Below are 15,540 nucleotides of genomic sequence, written 5' to 3'. Positions count from 1 at the left end.
TCGTCAAGTCTGCCCCCACCACGATTTTCAAGATACAAAAAAAGAAAAAGGAAAATGAGGCATAGTTTTGATATGCCGATAATGTCAAAGATTGCACTTTGTTTGAGAAAGCTACGGCTATTTGTGGAATTATCAATAAACTTTTTCTATCCCCGTTCATAATAAATTCGACAAGTTAGCTTGAGTGTATGCATATATATATATATATATATATATATAGTATTTAATACAATTTAAATCTATAAATACTCATGTGACATATCATATAATGATTAACAAATAAAAAAAGTTTTTTTCATTTATATATTATTTTCAGTTTTTCTTATGCATGTTATTTGTTAATAATGTCCCTCTAAAATAAAAAAAATCCGAAGATTTAGAAGCTAACTTATTTTTTATTGTGATTGTCCAAGTAAGCAGAATGATATTTTAATGATAAAGTTGATTGGAACAAATCAAATATCATCGATCATTATTAAAGGAACTTTCACAAAAAAGACCATAAAAGAACAAAGATATTACTAATTTATGTACCTTGTCCTAACAAGATATCCATCCAATGTTCCAAATTCCCAACAATGCCGAAGAAGTAAATGGACGGAATAGCCATCATCACGTGAGAATACGAGGCCCATATTCGTCTTTTCATCTGAAATCGTCCGCTTTCCAGTTATTCTCTTCCCAATAATGTCCCCAACATTAAACTCCCATTTCCCGGTACAACTGGAGCACCCCCAAAAAAGTCTCCCGTCTTTATTTTAGCCCAACTTTTCAATATAAGCTCTACAGTTTTGAAAGGTACCAATGGGAGCAACGAGAAAGATCTGGACCGCCATGGATATCGAAGCAAACCAAGCTAAGCAAAACAACGGCAATTCAACCGTCGATGATTCAATCCCTCACTCTGCTCTCTCAGTCGATACCGCTCTTTCTTTTCCCCTCATGGTTTCTTGCGTCATGTTCGTTTTATTCTCCTCTGCTCTTCTTTTTTTTTTTTTTTAATTTCATTTCGAGCTCCTAGCTTAGCTTATGTTAGGGTTTGATTTTCATATGGAATCCCGCGGATCTTCAAAATCTATTTCATTGTTTGTAAGCTAAGTGGGACCAGCTCAAACGCTACGAATTTCAAATATATTTCGTTTTTATGACATTTTTTTGGTTTATACATTTTCCCAGCGAGTTGTGTAAGGATCTGTTTGGGAAATGGGCGAAGTTGGACGATTCTTGCTTCTCCGTCGAGACTGTATCTGGTGGCATCACTAATCTTCGTGAGCACTCCGCTTTTTGCTGTTTTTTAGATTTTTTTTTCGATTGTCTTGTTGAGGTGAATGGAAAATTTTCGCTCTCTTTCGAGAAGCTTAAAAGTGAGTTAATTTATTAGTATGTTTTTTAGATCGGTTTTTTCAATTGGATTTACAGTTATTACGTTTAAAAATTTGAAAATAACAAGGAAAGAGGAAAAAGAAGGTCCGTACTGCGAGGCTACAAAATGTCATTTGGTTGCTTTTGGTTATTTATAATTTTATTTGATTTGTTCTGGTTTTATTTTGCTGTATATGATTGATTTTGTGGTAATTTATTCACTAAGCATGATTAATTTGATGCAGTGTTAAAGGTATCTGTGAAGGAAGAAAATGGAGATGATGTGTCTGTAACAGTTAGATTATATGGACCTAACACAGAATATGTCATCAACCGTGAACGTGAGTTACAGGTATTGGCCCTATGCTTTTCACTGCATAATTTTCTGTAGAGAAAGTGTCCTCTGGAAATTGCAATTTTTATCTGAAGGATATTGGTGTGTATAAGGTAATCATCAAATTGCTAAAACCTTGCTTAAAATACAATTTAAAAACTCTTTTAATATTGTGCTTTCACAGTCTGAATTTTCTCTGGAGTGTTTTGGTCAACTAAGTAATCAATGACTTAATGGACAAGTAATCTAATGTAGCTGAAGAATTTGGTGGTTGATGATTTCTTTTGAAATATTTTGTTACATGCATGCAATTGTGGTGGGTCAAGGATATCCTAAGAAATTTTAAAGTACATGGAAATTCAAAATGATAGTATCATATGCCTTTTTGATGTTCTTCCAAACTAAATTCTTGCTAGTTATGATTTATCCCATTTTTTTTTATTGTCTTTATTACTATCTTGTTTCTAGGTGATCAGCCTTTTCGTTCCATTCTCTACTTTGTGATTGCTCACTTTGTATTGTGTTTAGGCAATCAAATACCTCTCGGCTGCAGGATTTGGTGCCAAGTTGCTTGGAGTTTTTGAAAATGGCATGGTGCAATCATTTATAAATGCGCGTACCTTAACTTCATCAGGTAAGAATTAGAGAGATCACCCGTGGAAGTAAGACTTGCAAATGAAGTTGTGTTCTATAAACATCAGTAATTTGAGAGGGTTTATGCCTTTGAGTATCTTAAAATCTCATGTTCTATACAGGCAGCATCCTTAAGAAAGCTGTTTGCCTCACTTGAAGTTTTTATTGTCCTATTTATTTCACGACTATCATCGATATTTGCCCTAGTCTCATACTATAGTTAATTAAATTTACGAAGGCATTGACTTTGTGGCAACTAATTACTACCTTAAATAGTAACGATTGTTCTTCAACTCAAGTGCAAGTTAGTGTTGGGCCTGCAAGCTGTGTACTGATATTATTTTAATTTTCCTTGGCAGACATGAGAAAGCCAAAGCTGGTTGCTGAAATAGCTAAGCAACTTCGTAGGTTCCATCAAGTGGAAATTCCAGGTTCAAAAGAACCTCAGCTATGGGTTGACATCTTCAAGTTCTTTGAGAAAGGTTTGAAAACCAACTTCTTCAACATGGTGTTTGACAGTTTTTGCAGCTTAATATAATTTGAAATGGACTGCCTTCCAGTTCAGTGGCTTCAATATCCATCTTTGTTTTGTTTATTTTCAAGTTTTGGCTTTTAAGAGAGCACTTTTCGTCTGGAATTTTGATTGATTGTGGTCTGCTATTGCCAATGGCCCCCAGTAAAGCGGGGCACATTTAGTTTCGTCTCAAGATTATTGCCTAGTGGTACATGATATATATCTAATGTTAGAGGCCTTCTATTGCAGCATCTGCTCTCCAATTTGAAGATATTGATAAGCAGATGATATATGAGACAATTTTGTTTGAGGAAGTGCATAAGGAAGTTACACAACTGAAGGTGAGATCTTTTTTAATATTGTTTGATTCATCTGGTGCTGATGAAGGGAAGGTGTGATGCATCTATTGGCTCTGGGAAACTGTTGCTCATGTGCTGTTTGGTCATTGTCTTCTGGTTATATGTTGATTCTTGTAAGATCGAGAACTTTATCCCATTTATGAGAGTGTCTCCTGATGATGGACCAGGAATTGACAGGCCTTCTTAATGCTCCGGTGGTGTTTGCCCACAATGATTTACTTTCTGGAAATTTGATGCTTAATGATGAACATGGTATGTCTGAACTTATAATTTTGAGTTTGTTCATTCTGCTAGTCCCACCATTTTTCCCCTTGTTCTGTTTACTCTGGAAGAACCTCCATACATACTATTCATGTTTTGGTTGGTTCCAATTGCAGTAGACACGTTCTGTATTCTACATGTGTTTATCTCTCTCTCTCTCTCTCTCTCATAGACAAACACTCACACACGCAATCATGTGAGTTGCACATGCGCATGCGCACTTTTTCACTCATATGGTTCCAGATGAGTGTAGTGTCTTTATCCATACAAGTTTTCTGTATGTTGATATTGGGTTGATATTGGGTGACTTTAGCTCTTTTTATAGCACATAGATAAGCAAATTATATGCGCTGAAAATGAACCAACACTGGTGGTTAGACATATGAAGGATATCTAAAAACTATTGTAATAGTAGTTAAAAACAAAACACTATTGCATGATAGATATGAAAATATTAAGATGCCAATATGAGACTTAGTAGGCATAGGCTGCTGGCAATGTGGTAAATCCTGCAAAAAAGTAATCTGTACTGGGTTTTTGTTTTTCTTGTTAAAGATAAGGCGTCATTCAAAAGATGGATCATGATGCTCCATAGACCTTTCTTGTGTAATTCTGAATATTGCCTACCTCCAACCAAAATAAGTTTGTTTAATATGATTGAGATGTGATGGTCACTCACTTCAGAGCATGTAAGAACCATCAAAAGCATCCTTGTGTGTATTTTCAAATGTTATTACCTGAAACTGTGTCAATTGTGCACTAGCTAGTGTCCAAGAAGTAGTGTCTATGTTTTCATCTGATACAAACACAACTTGAAACATGTTGTGCACAGTGACCGTTGTATGACATACAATTTCTATTCAACAAGACATCAGTGGGTTGAAGATCTGGCTTTATCATTATGAGAAATTTATTATTAATGTTACTGCTTCTACAACATTGGCATGTTACCATGATAAACACGTATGATGTCTTAAAAAATCAATAACCTCTAGACAGAAGAAATGCGATATTGTCTTGGTGCCTAATTACTGGATGGAATACAACCATAGTTTCTTCTGCTTACCAATAAACTTTTTCCAATTTCTTGTTGTGTGTTTACTTTAACTGTTTATCTCGTTAATGTCCAGATAAGCTATACTTCATTGATTTCGAGTATGGATCGTACAATTACAGAGGCTTTGACATTGGAAATCACTTCAACGAATATGCAGGCTATGACTGTGACTATAGCTTGTATGCTTCTTCTATAGTTTCTGCTTTGCAGTTCTTTTCTTGTGTAACAATGATGAATAGTTGAATAGGTTGCAACCAACTGATTGTTGATCATGGTGTTAATGTAGGTATCCTAGTAAAGATGAACAATATCTTTTTTTCAGGCATTATTTACAACCTGAAAAACCATATGAGGTATGTAAGAATAACTGACTCTTGCATTTGTGGTTTGAACCATAATGTTCAAGTTTGACAAGATGGCCCTGAAATAGAATACATTGTCAGTTTGTTACAACTCACGATGGTTGAATCAATTCTATGTGCATTATTTGAGCCATATGGAGGGTTATTTTATCCCATTATTAATAGGAGTTACTGCATCATTTTTTTTATGTGTGTTAATTGAACTTATTGTTGTCTTCAGATGATTGGTGCAAACTGCATATGTTCTTGCTATGACTGTATGTATGCCATTTATTAGCTAGGGGCTGCGTTGATGTTATCATTCTTGGATGTTAGATTGATATGAGGGCCATTTCTAACTGCTATTAGCCACTCATGACTGATCTTACTGGTAGCTTTCATAATACTAGATATCCAAATAGATTTTTTCATTATTATATGGTTGTCTTAGAACCACAACTGGGATTCCGTGTAACATACTTTTTTTTTTTTATATCAGCATTGGTGCAAACAATCACATGTTCATCATTCAAGACATTTTAAGTTGAAACTATGAAAAACCAATTGAAGATTGCTAGGAATTGATCTTGTTTGTACGTTGGCCTTTGTGGGTTCAGAAAAAAAAGATAGTTTTGTGCTTGAGATATATTAAACTTAAAACGAATGATATGTGCCATGCTTTCAGTTTGAAAAATCTCTACATTTAAGCTCCTTTTGTTAACCACAGGTATCCGAAAAAGATCTTGAAGCTCTCTATGTCGAGACAAATACATTCATGTTAGCTTCACACTTGTATTGGGCTTTGTGGGCAATAATCCAGGTATCTTTATTCCCAGCTATGCATTTCAAAGCCCAAGAAATCATGACATATATCTAAGTCTTTGTCCTTTTTGCTGTTAATTATAGGCAAGGATGTCTCCCATCGATTTTGATTATCTTGGTTATTTCTTCTTGCGGTATAATGAATACAAGAGGCAGAAGGAGATGTGCTTCTCACTTGCACAATCTCACTTATCAGGACCTGGAACAGCATAAGATTGTTAGTGTACACGCAAATAGCAAAAATTCTTTATGTTATGGATTTGTAGGGACAGTGTTTTGATTCCTTTTGTCAGTATTCTTGTAAAATATTCTTTTGAACCCATTTCTAAGAAACAAAATTGAAAATTAAGATTGAAAGAAATAGAGCAATTTCAGGTGATCCTGGCTTAGCAGAACCATGTGTCTCAAACCCAAGTAGGTCGTCCGAACAGCTGGGCAAGTCCCATTTGGGTATTCCCTCAGATGTATCCTTTCATCTTTGATTCTCTTGCTGGACTCCCTACCATGTCTCAGATATCTTAACCCGGTATCCTTTCGCATAACAGGATTGAAGCAAGGTGTGTTTAGTTGGTAATCAGCTTCACATTGCTTATTAAAGGGATATATTTGGTATTTTCTCAGGTACGTAGGACGGTGTTCTATCATCAATCATCTTTTTCTGCTTTTTTGTCACATTGGGACTCATCTATTACGCTAGCGGTAGTTTAGCCTTACTGAAGAATCCAACCCTGCACAATTACATTGATTTATCAGACACATTAATTTTGATAAATAACGCTATCCGTGGAAACTTGTGATCTGATTGCTGGAGCTCAATCGGCTGAGATTTAATGTCATATTAAGTTGCTAAGTCTTTTCCAGGAATAAGCATATTCTACTGCCATATCAAGCACTCATGACATATGATAGCTTCAACCTTACAACAGGCCATCGTGAGTAAAAGTTTAAGCGACGGAAAGAAGGAAAGGCTGAAATGGGCAGCAAGACAAAGTCCGTGTTGTCACTACCAGAGAGGGGCGGCTCAAGTTTGAATTCGAGCTCAGTCTGGCTCATTAGAAACAGTCATCCAGTCAAATCTAAGTGAGCTTGTGATCATTTGGCAGAGTTGAAGATATGAGAAATTAGCTAAAATCATACTCGTTCATCATCTCTTTTACATTTAAACTACATCTTGAAAAAAAACATTACACCATGTTGACCTGTTGTGCCTGGACGGTGCCATGCTAACTACATTCGTCCTGTCAAGGCACCAATTGCTCCATGGTTTCCTGTTAAGTTTATATCGAAGCTTTGAAACGCATTACAGAGATAGTGGCAGATGAAATTGTCACACTGACCTGCTCATAAATGGTGACAGATAAAAAAGACCGATGCAGTTTCAGGCTTGCAATCATTTGAAGAACTAAAGAACAAGTGAACAGGCTTTTTCAATTTTCTACATGTAACAACTGTGTATTATATAAATATTTGTAACACTAACAACCTATCAAAAACAGAAATCCTCATTGATACCACCCATACCTCATGGTATATCCAATCCTTTGACATTGATACGAACCTACAACAAAGGATTTATGTGCAAGAGAAGCAACATTCTGGCAAGCTATTGGCTTCTCAACCCTACAACAAAGGATTTATGTGCAAGAGAAGCAACATTCTGGCAAGCTATTGGCTTCTCAACCCCATCACATTCAAGAGATACCAGAAGGCATGAACTACAGAGCCAATCCTATATTGGAAAAATTTACAGCCATTATGCTTGGAGAACCTGGCAGTGAACTATGTGGCTTTTCAGCCGGTTCCTGCCAGCAAGGCTAGACCAAAGATTTGTAACCAAGGTCTTGAAATGACCCTTCCCTGCTATAGTTTCCCATAAATGTTCAGCAGTAGCTCCCCTCAGATCGTCAGATTTTGAAACATCAACCAGGGATATACTCATATTATTCCGAATAATGCAAAGTTTTCCATTAAGCGGAACAAAAGCTGCCGCCTCCAAAGCCCGAGAATTGCCCAAATGTATCCTACTGTCAATATGCTTACTCCAAGAATCAGTCACTTCATCATAAACCTTAAGCTTACAACCATCCTTGCAGTCCAAAGCATAAAGGTGCCCGTTTAAGAAGGCACATGGATTCCTCCAGCCTGCAACCATTCCATTATAGACAGGGTACCAGCTGTCAGTTTCTGGTCGGTAGACCTCGCTCAGCACCTGTCGGTGAGGTCCAAGCCCCTTCAAGAACCACTTCCCCTCATATACAACCCCAATGAAGGGCACCATTGCTGTGCTCATTTCTGAAATAAAAGACCATCTATTCTTGTTGGGATCATAGACTTCAGCTGACCTCAATGACCGATGTACCCCCTCGTTCTCTCCACCAGCAACATACAAGCAATTGTTTATAACACACGAACCAAAGAAATGTCTTCGACGAAGCATATCTGGGGCACGGTGCCATTTATTTGTTCTGGCACTATAATATATGACTCGTCGCATTGATCCCTTTAATGGATCCTTACCACCAAACAAATAAAGGTGACAACCACTGAGGACAGCACATCCAAACCCAAGGGCTTCAGAATATTCCTTAGGGACTGGAGGGAGAGGCTGCCAGAGCTGGTATATGGGATCAAAGGCATGCCAAGAAATTTTTCCATCCCGATCTCTCTTAATCACATAAATCCATTCTTCAGCAATTCCAAGGCTCTTACGGAGAGAATAAAAGAAGTTACCAGACAAAAGTCTATACCATCTTTTGCAGACCAGACGGAGCTTTCTGTGCTCAACCCTGGGGACCCGTATTAGGCAAGCAATAGCAAGATCATCGGGGAGTCCTGGGAGCAGAGGAGATTGGTGGCGGCTCCTATCACCGCGTGCTGGCTTGTTCCTTGTTGGATGAATAGATGGTTTAATATCAGGTTGAAGACAGAGCTTTGTACCAGGTACATATTTTTTTGCCCCAGCAACAGTTTTGAGTCCAGCATCTACTCTACATAAACAAGCGGTTGTATCAACCTGCCACAAAGATTCACAATTGATGAGATTTTTTCTAGATACTTTCTTACTAAAGTAACAGGAAGCCTGTATGTTGCACTAGCTGGTGTCAGCATCAACAAAGAAATGCATTCCGAGCCACCAATATGCCAATTATATGATTTATTTGATGATAGAGAACAGTTCTAGCACGTATGATCTGGCTAATAATGTTTGACATTCAATTCTATGACATTTTTACTTGTTTAACCTAGATGCCAACATAAAAGCAACGATTACCCTATTAAACTGATATCTCACTCTTTTTGTTTTATCAATATGATGAATGTGCAAAAAAAAGTATTGCAAGATTTAAAGGACAATCTGAACCATTTAGGATCTATATAGTGAGGCTTGTATCAGGATAAAAACCAAAGACATTTCCACCAACACTCAAGGAGCTTGAACCTTGAGTGGAATTAGCACATAGCAGATGCTTGTTGAGTCCAACGCTGATTGTATAAGACAGCCAGTCACATACACAAGCTTGAACCCAAAAAGAGCTCAGAAATTGATATAAAGCTCCTTACCACAAAAAAATATGTTGAATGAAATTAAACGAAAGAAAAAGGTTCTCAACTTTAAGGATAGTAGCACCTGAGCATTTGGCTCATTAGTTGGTACATTATCCCCTATCTAAAAAGCAAGGTTCGAATCCCCCTTTCCCCAATTATAAAAAAAAAAAAACTTTAAGGATAGTAATTCAGTTTCTAAACTAACTGCACTGGATCCTAGAGGTAGTGCGTTGGTTCCTATTGCAATCATTAGAACACAGAAAACCACCCTTGAGTTTGAGTTGGTTTTAGCATTCCCAGGGATTCAGTAAAAGAGCCCCTTTAAGTTTGGATGGTTAAGACAAAGGCACGAAGGATGTAAGTTCCACAAACATGTTTCTAATGTTTCTAATGATTATCATAACATTTCTAATGTTAAGATAATCATGACTTCATCCACATATGCACGCACAATAAAACACCATAACTTCAATAAGATAACAAATCAGTCTACATGAGAAAATTTTTGAGAGAGACTTCAGCTAAGAATTGTCAAACTATCTATATAACAGGAGGATGATACAATCAATCACAATAGTCAAAAGAGAGCTAACTTTCCAGCCTCTGAGAAATATGAGGTCCATGTAGCTTTAATCAGTTGAAAATCAAACAGACAATGAATTGAACCCCCCACACACAACACACCCAGTAGTTTATAACGCAACCATTAGCTATTATCACAAAAATCCGTTAAATAACACCTCTTCAAGCAGATAATATGATTGAATTCAAAGCAGAAAGGATGGAATAATTAACTTACCAAAGGAGGTTGAATCATTCTGTCCATGCTTTCCGCGTTCAACAACTAGCCAACACCAAACTCACCACAACCCACCTCCAGAATCAAGCCCTATCTCTCAACCATCATTCTTTCACCCAACAAACATAAACTACAAATCACAAATTTCACTATCATCACCACTTCACTTCAAAGTTTTCCATTTTCGAACGAACAATTTCCGAGATCTATACAGAACAAGGAAATGCCTCTTAGTCTTTCCAAAATTCACAGCTTGAATGAAAATCCTAAATGTAAAGACCTAAACCTTAACCATCAATCACCTCGATAATCTCAAAAAGAAGGAAATTTGCCAGAGTGAAAGGGGGCTCAGAGCTCAAAAACCAGTCAGCCAAAGTTTTGAATACCAAATAAATCCAACATTTTTACCAGATAATCTGCAAAACTAGCGTGTAAAATCAAAAACCCAAATACAAAAACCCCATAAAACAGCCTGCCATGGGCTCATAAGGGAGAAAACAGAAGCCCCAGAATCTTATCTTTTTCTCATTTAAGAAGTAAAAAAAAAAGAAAAAGAAATTGGCAAAAAAGAAAACTTAAAATGCGAGACAGCAAACAAAATGGGGGCAAAGAGAGCACTGAAAGAGGAGATAGAGTCCCATTAAAATGTTTCAGTGGAGTTAAGGGCCCATCTCACTCAACGGCACAACCTACCAAGCACAAGAGTTTATTCAACAAATGAGAGAGAGAGAAAGAAAAGAAAGAGAAAGACCAAAGAAAAGAAAGAAAGAAAGAAAGAAAAGCAAACCTAAAACATTAAAAGGAGGAGAGAAAGATGAGACTTAAATGATGACGCTTTGGTGGTTTGTTTTTACGGGAGAAGAGAAGCAAGAAATGCGTTTATAACAGCAAGCCACACAAGGGCAATAGCTGTTGCCTGTTGTTGAAGAATGAACAAGTCTTTTAGGACAAAGATTTTGTGTGAATTTTATTTTTTTCAAAATAAAAAATTGGGAGAATTGGACAAAGATTCAAAAACGAAACAAAATTGTGGGTCCCACATCTCCGCAACTCCAACAAATGGGTTCTTTTTCCTCTATTTTTATATAAATATGAAAAGGGGTTTTTTAGTACACGCCGAACCACCACATTATATCTTTTGGGTTAATTGCGGATGAGTGTAACGACACCAAATTAAAGAACAGTTGGTGTATTGATGAAGATTTTTTCAATGCAGTGTAATAGACTTTATTTATTTTCCTCTTTCCCTTCTATTGTCAATAAAATAATTGTTAAAGTACAAGTCTCAGATATAATATATCAATTATTAGCCTATTTTATGTACAATTTATTTCAATTACTATAATATAATAAATAAATAATAACATATTGACGTGCAGCATAAGGTACATGTCATTACAATAAGATGTGCATATATATCAATAATTTATTTTAAATAATTTATTTTATATATAAATATTAACATATTGATGTACATGTTTTATAATATAATATAATTTACACATATTACTGTAACCGAATGTAAATATTAATGAATTGTTTTAAACAATTTATTCACATCACTATTACACAACGAGTTATTGTACATTTTATTAATGATGTACAAGTTATTAAAATGATATGTATATATCGATAACCTATTTAGTTAGTTTTTTAATTTTTTAAGTTTTGATAAGTTAGAAAAAAAACTAACAATAAAGCTATTATTTTCAATTTAATATATATTTTATGTATTTTAAAATATTAAACAAATAAAAAATATACTAAAAAATTTACTATTAATAACTTAAGAATTTTTTTTTTGTAATTCAAAGTTTACTGTTTAAATGAAAAGATTGTGATACCAAAAAAAAAAAAAAACTAAAAGACTGGTTGTCATAATATTGTGCTGCAAGTTTGTATATCATAAGATGTTTAAGGACAAAACTTTAAACTCCCACCAAATTAATTACACTGAACTAAAAAAAATTCTCAAGCATTACACCTGGAGTTTCATTTTCTGTCTTTATTTCATCAAATATTCCTTTTCTTGTCCTCCTTACACTTGTCTGTAATAAACCCAACGTATGACACACATCACCTAGTCGCCTGATCCACGAGGGGGGGGGGGGGGGGGGGGTGGTATTTTGGTCATTTGAGGATCTTGTCTGAAGATGATGATCAGGATGGGCCATGCCAAATCGATCTTCTTAGTGAAATATAAGATCACAGTGATTGGATTATGATAGCCATGTATAGCTATCACATCTATTATGCTCTTCGCTTTCTTCTTTTCAGACTGAACAATTTTGGAGTGCAATTTTACACTTCTAGTATTTTGTTTCTTCTCATGTGTAGAAAGCAGAACTTGGTAGCTTGTATTTTGGAGTTTGGAGTACAATATTTACTTAATAGACAAGGATTATGGTTAATTCTCATGTTATATGTTGATAATGGCTTTTCAATAGAGCTTATAAACTAACTCAGAATAATACTATAATACATGTGGATTTACCTTTTGTTGTTTGTAGGACAAAAGGTTTTAGATAGAACTCGTTTGTTTGTTACGACGGATTGAAAGTGACTGTGGGATGGGAGTAACAGTTACCACTTCTCAATTTTTAATTTTTTTATTATATATATAAAATTTAAAATATATAATTTCATCATTTCTAATCAAATCAAACAATCTATTTTAAAATAATGATAAATCACTCACATATAAAATTCTGAATTCATCAATGTCTCATGTGCCTTTTTCATGTACTATATCAGAATCAGGGAGATTGGTGCTGCTTTTCCTTGTATTTCAAGTTAGTGGACTAGTGTAGCACAACATGATGCATTGGATAGAAGACATCCTAGCAGTGTTAGCAGTCCCTTAGAGAAAGGGCAAAAGGTCACTACTGGCCTATGAGTACAATTGTTGAAATCCATTTGCGATTGCTTGTGCCTATTATTGCTAAACAGTGGTGGTTCTATATTTAAGGTCTCCCTGTAAGATGTTCCTCTCCGCAGAAAAATCAGGGTTGGACTTGAAATTAGGTAGTAAAACATTGTCCTTTACCGTTTCAGCAGGATATGGTTGTTTAAGTCAGTGGTTGGTTTGGAAAAAAACTGAAACAATTTTGGCCAATGTGTATGAGGTCATCTAAATAGACACTTCAACTATTCCACACACAATCTTAACAAAGTTCCAAGCATATAGCTAATTAGCAGGATATAAAAAATTAACCATGTCTGCATTTGGACGTTGCATTCAATAACAAGTGTATATTCTGCTAAATTAACTGAAAGAGTCTGGGTTCAATTTCTCTATCTTAAAACACTGTAATGGCCTGCCTTTGATGACGTTGCCGTCATGACAAAAATATGTTCCCATGATGCAAAAAGAAAAGAAAAAGAAAGGAAGCAGAGGGTTGAAAGAAAAATGATAGACCACTTTCTTGAACGAACCCACATAAAATTAAAGAATTAAATCAGGCTAAGGCTGCCCTGCCCTGCCCTGCACTGCATACATGCTTGTGGCGGAAATGTATTTGAATTGATTGATGTTGAGGATTGCAACTAAGTTTGTCGATTTCAACTGAACTTACTTGTACAGAACAAAAGAAAGAAAGAAATGAGCACCATTGAACTATGGCTACCCTCTCTCTTTCCATCTTATCGTTTTCTACAAAAGTCTCCCGCCTTTTGCTTCCCCCTCCACTACATCCTGTGATGGACAAATGAGAGGTTTGAGATAAAAACAAGTCTTGATCAAGTAAACAGGGGGTCAATATATATGTGCATAATCCCTTTCTGCTCCAATCCCTGATGGGGAAAAGATGATGCCTTTTATTTTCGGCGCCTCGTTATTCTATCTCTCAGAATTTTCAAAGTGTGTGTGCTTGTAACCATGTTGGTGATGCAAACTCTTAAGAATTATTCTGAGCACTAAGGACATGAGAATTATGATGCCTGCAAGCAATGCTTTTTCTTTATAGATCAGCTGAGATGTTGAAAGATGTCTTTCCCTATTCGGGGGACAAAACATGGTTGAGGTCTTTTGTGGGGTTTTAAACAAAGTCATTGTAAGTGGGGTTCACGTTTTCAACTTTCTCATACAAATTCATGCATTGGTCATCTAAGAACCCACGATTAACCATGCTCATCCCAAGTGGGCTCTTTTCTTTCCTCTTTTAACTGTTTTCCATAGATAGGACTTTAGTCCACTTTCAGTTCAGTTCAATTCAATTCAAGTACCTCATCCTGAGACAACTGTGGAAATGTAATATATTAATAAACTCATCAAGTTGCTCAACGTTAACCAGTCCCTGTGATAAACAGACAAATGCCTTTTTGATTTCCTTTCTAGAGTTGTTTTAAACTGAAAAATCCTGGAGTAATTTGTACTTTGTAGGTGGAATGTGGATTGAATGATGTCCTTTGCCTATTGCTAAGCCTGAATGAACTATGCAGAGCCCTAACCAAAGTAAGTATCACCTGGCTGAACCTTTTTTCTTCTGAATTCTTTGACTCATTAGACATTTGGATTAGGGGGCAACTAAAGCATCTAGAATTAATATTATGCGCGTAAGAATAGTTCTTTCCTATGTAAAAGAAAAAGAATAGAAAGTTGCATAGCAGGAAAATTAAAAATATAAGCCAAAACTTTTGGGTGGATTCAAAGGTAATGCAGGCTTCCAGTCCTTTCACACAATGAATTATTTATCATTATTCTCAGCCAACCCATCACCTACTACGTGAATATGAAGATATTTGTACAGATAGCGAAGGATTCTTGCCAATTTTTTCTCTGTCTTTATCTGTTCATCATTTACTTCTCTCCTTCAAGAAGACAAGGTTTACAAGACATAAGAGAAAGAATGGAGTTGATGAAGTGTCTATTCATCGCTGTTTTCTTCCGGTATTTTATTAGTGGTTTCAATTAAAACCAAGGCTTTTCTACGTTTGCAAAGCGACCAGCCGACCATTGTCAAAAGCTACAGCGCATAAGGAAATATGAATGGCTCACTCACTTGTGAACCAGTTGGATTGTTATTGTATGTTGGCTGTGGTGACAAAACAGAATTCCAGTGCTTGATTTTTCTTCTTTCTTTTTCCCCAGAAAATGCCAAGCATTCATTATTCTATCACGAGATTCTTATAAAATTTTCCATTCATGTTATTAGTCGTTGATTTGTGAACCTAATGACTTTCGCTTGATTGATGACGCAACTCCACTTGCCACAATTTCTTTGATTATGTGAAAGCATCAGGTAATTCCACTCTGTCTAAATCCAGGAGAAAGCAAATTTCAAAGACAAGTCAGGCTCAGGGTTTACTCTTCCGGACTTGGGATCATCATTATTTTCTTTTTTCAAGACTTTAGGTATGACTAAGGCTTTTCTTCCTGATTCTTCAGTCTTCAAATTGGTCATCAGTACAGAATTTATGAAATCATCGCCCAGTTGCAACTAATTGACAAAGGGAAACATGGAACGCGAGATTGGTGGCTATAACAAGAAAGCTAAATTTTCACACTGTAATA

The 15,540-nt window shown here is 35.9% G+C and overlaps 2 protein-coding genes across 5 annotated transcripts; one reads left to right on the top strand and one right to left on the bottom strand.

The window, feature by feature from the left end:
- Window positions 1–702: 702 nt before the first annotated feature.
- EMB1187 (Protein kinase superfamily protein) lies at window positions 703–6,078 on the top strand. Its single transcript, XM_007013342.3, has 11 exons — window positions 703–959; window positions 1,177–1,268; window positions 1,608–1,714; window positions 2,225–2,330; window positions 2,689–2,811; window positions 3,093–3,184; window positions 3,370–3,454; window positions 4,594–4,699; window positions 4,807–4,873; window positions 5,589–5,681; window positions 5,768–6,078. The coding sequence occupies exons 1-11, from the start codon at window positions 805–807 to the stop codon at window positions 5,894–5,896; spliced, it is 1,155 nt and encodes a 384-aa protein (XP_007013404.3). The 5' UTR covers window positions 703–804; the 3' UTR covers window positions 5,897–6,078.
- A 998-nt stretch (window positions 6,079–7,076) lies between these two features.
- Window positions 7,077–10,958, bottom strand: LOC18588733 (F-box/kelch-repeat protein At1g55270-like). 4 transcript variants are annotated; one of them, XM_007013339.3, is made up of 3 exons: window positions 10,816–10,958; window positions 10,029–10,234; window positions 7,077–8,696 (listed from the first exon to the last, which is right to left on the bottom strand). In XM_007013339.3, the coding sequence occupies exons 2-3, from the start codon at window positions 10,053–10,055 to the stop codon at window positions 7,437–7,439; spliced, it is 1,287 nt and encodes a 428-aa protein (XP_007013401.1). In that variant the 5' UTR covers window positions 10,056–10,234; window positions 10,816–10,958; the 3' UTR covers window positions 7,077–7,436. The 4 variants fall into 4 exon arrangements, with proteins under 4 accessions (XP_007013401.1, XP_088665918.1, XP_007013400.1 ...); XM_088809792.1 differs by having other exon boundaries at window positions 10,029–10,717; window positions 10,816–10,952; XM_007013338.3 differs by having other exon boundaries at window positions 10,331–10,951.
- Window positions 10,959–15,540: the final 4,582 nt, after the last annotated feature.

Source organism: Theobroma cacao, chromosome 9, assembly GCF_053813885.1.
Source record: "Theobroma cacao isolate CCN51 chromosome 9, ASM5381388v1, whole genome shotgun sequence".
In the NCBI taxonomy this organism is placed as follows: domain Eukaryota; kingdom Viridiplantae; phylum Streptophyta; class Magnoliopsida; order Malvales; family Malvaceae; genus Theobroma; species Theobroma cacao.
This window is presented reverse-complemented; position numbering and strand designations above follow the sequence as displayed.

Excerpts from the sequence above, each read along its gene's own strand:
- EMB1187 (XM_007013342.3), top strand. The coding sequence starts at position 805 with ATGGGAGCAACGAGAAAGATCTGGACCGCCATGGATATCGAAGCAAAC. Across the intron at positions 960-1,176 it reads CTCATGGTTTCTTGCGTCAT|CGAGTTGTGTAAGGATCTGT; the intron begins GTTCGTTTTATT and ends ACATTTTCCCAG. Across the intron at positions 4,700-4,806 it reads TATGACTGTGACTATAGCTT|GTATCCTAGTAAAGATGAAC; the intron begins GTATGCTTCTTC and ends GTGTTAATGTAG.
- LOC18588733 (XM_007013339.3), bottom strand. The coding sequence starts at position 10,055 with ATGGACAGAATGATTCAACCTCCTTTG. Across the intron at positions 8,697-10,028 it reads GAATGATTCAACCTCCTTTG|GTTGATACAACCGCTTGTTT; the intron begins GTAAGTTAATTA and ends TCTTTGTGGCAG.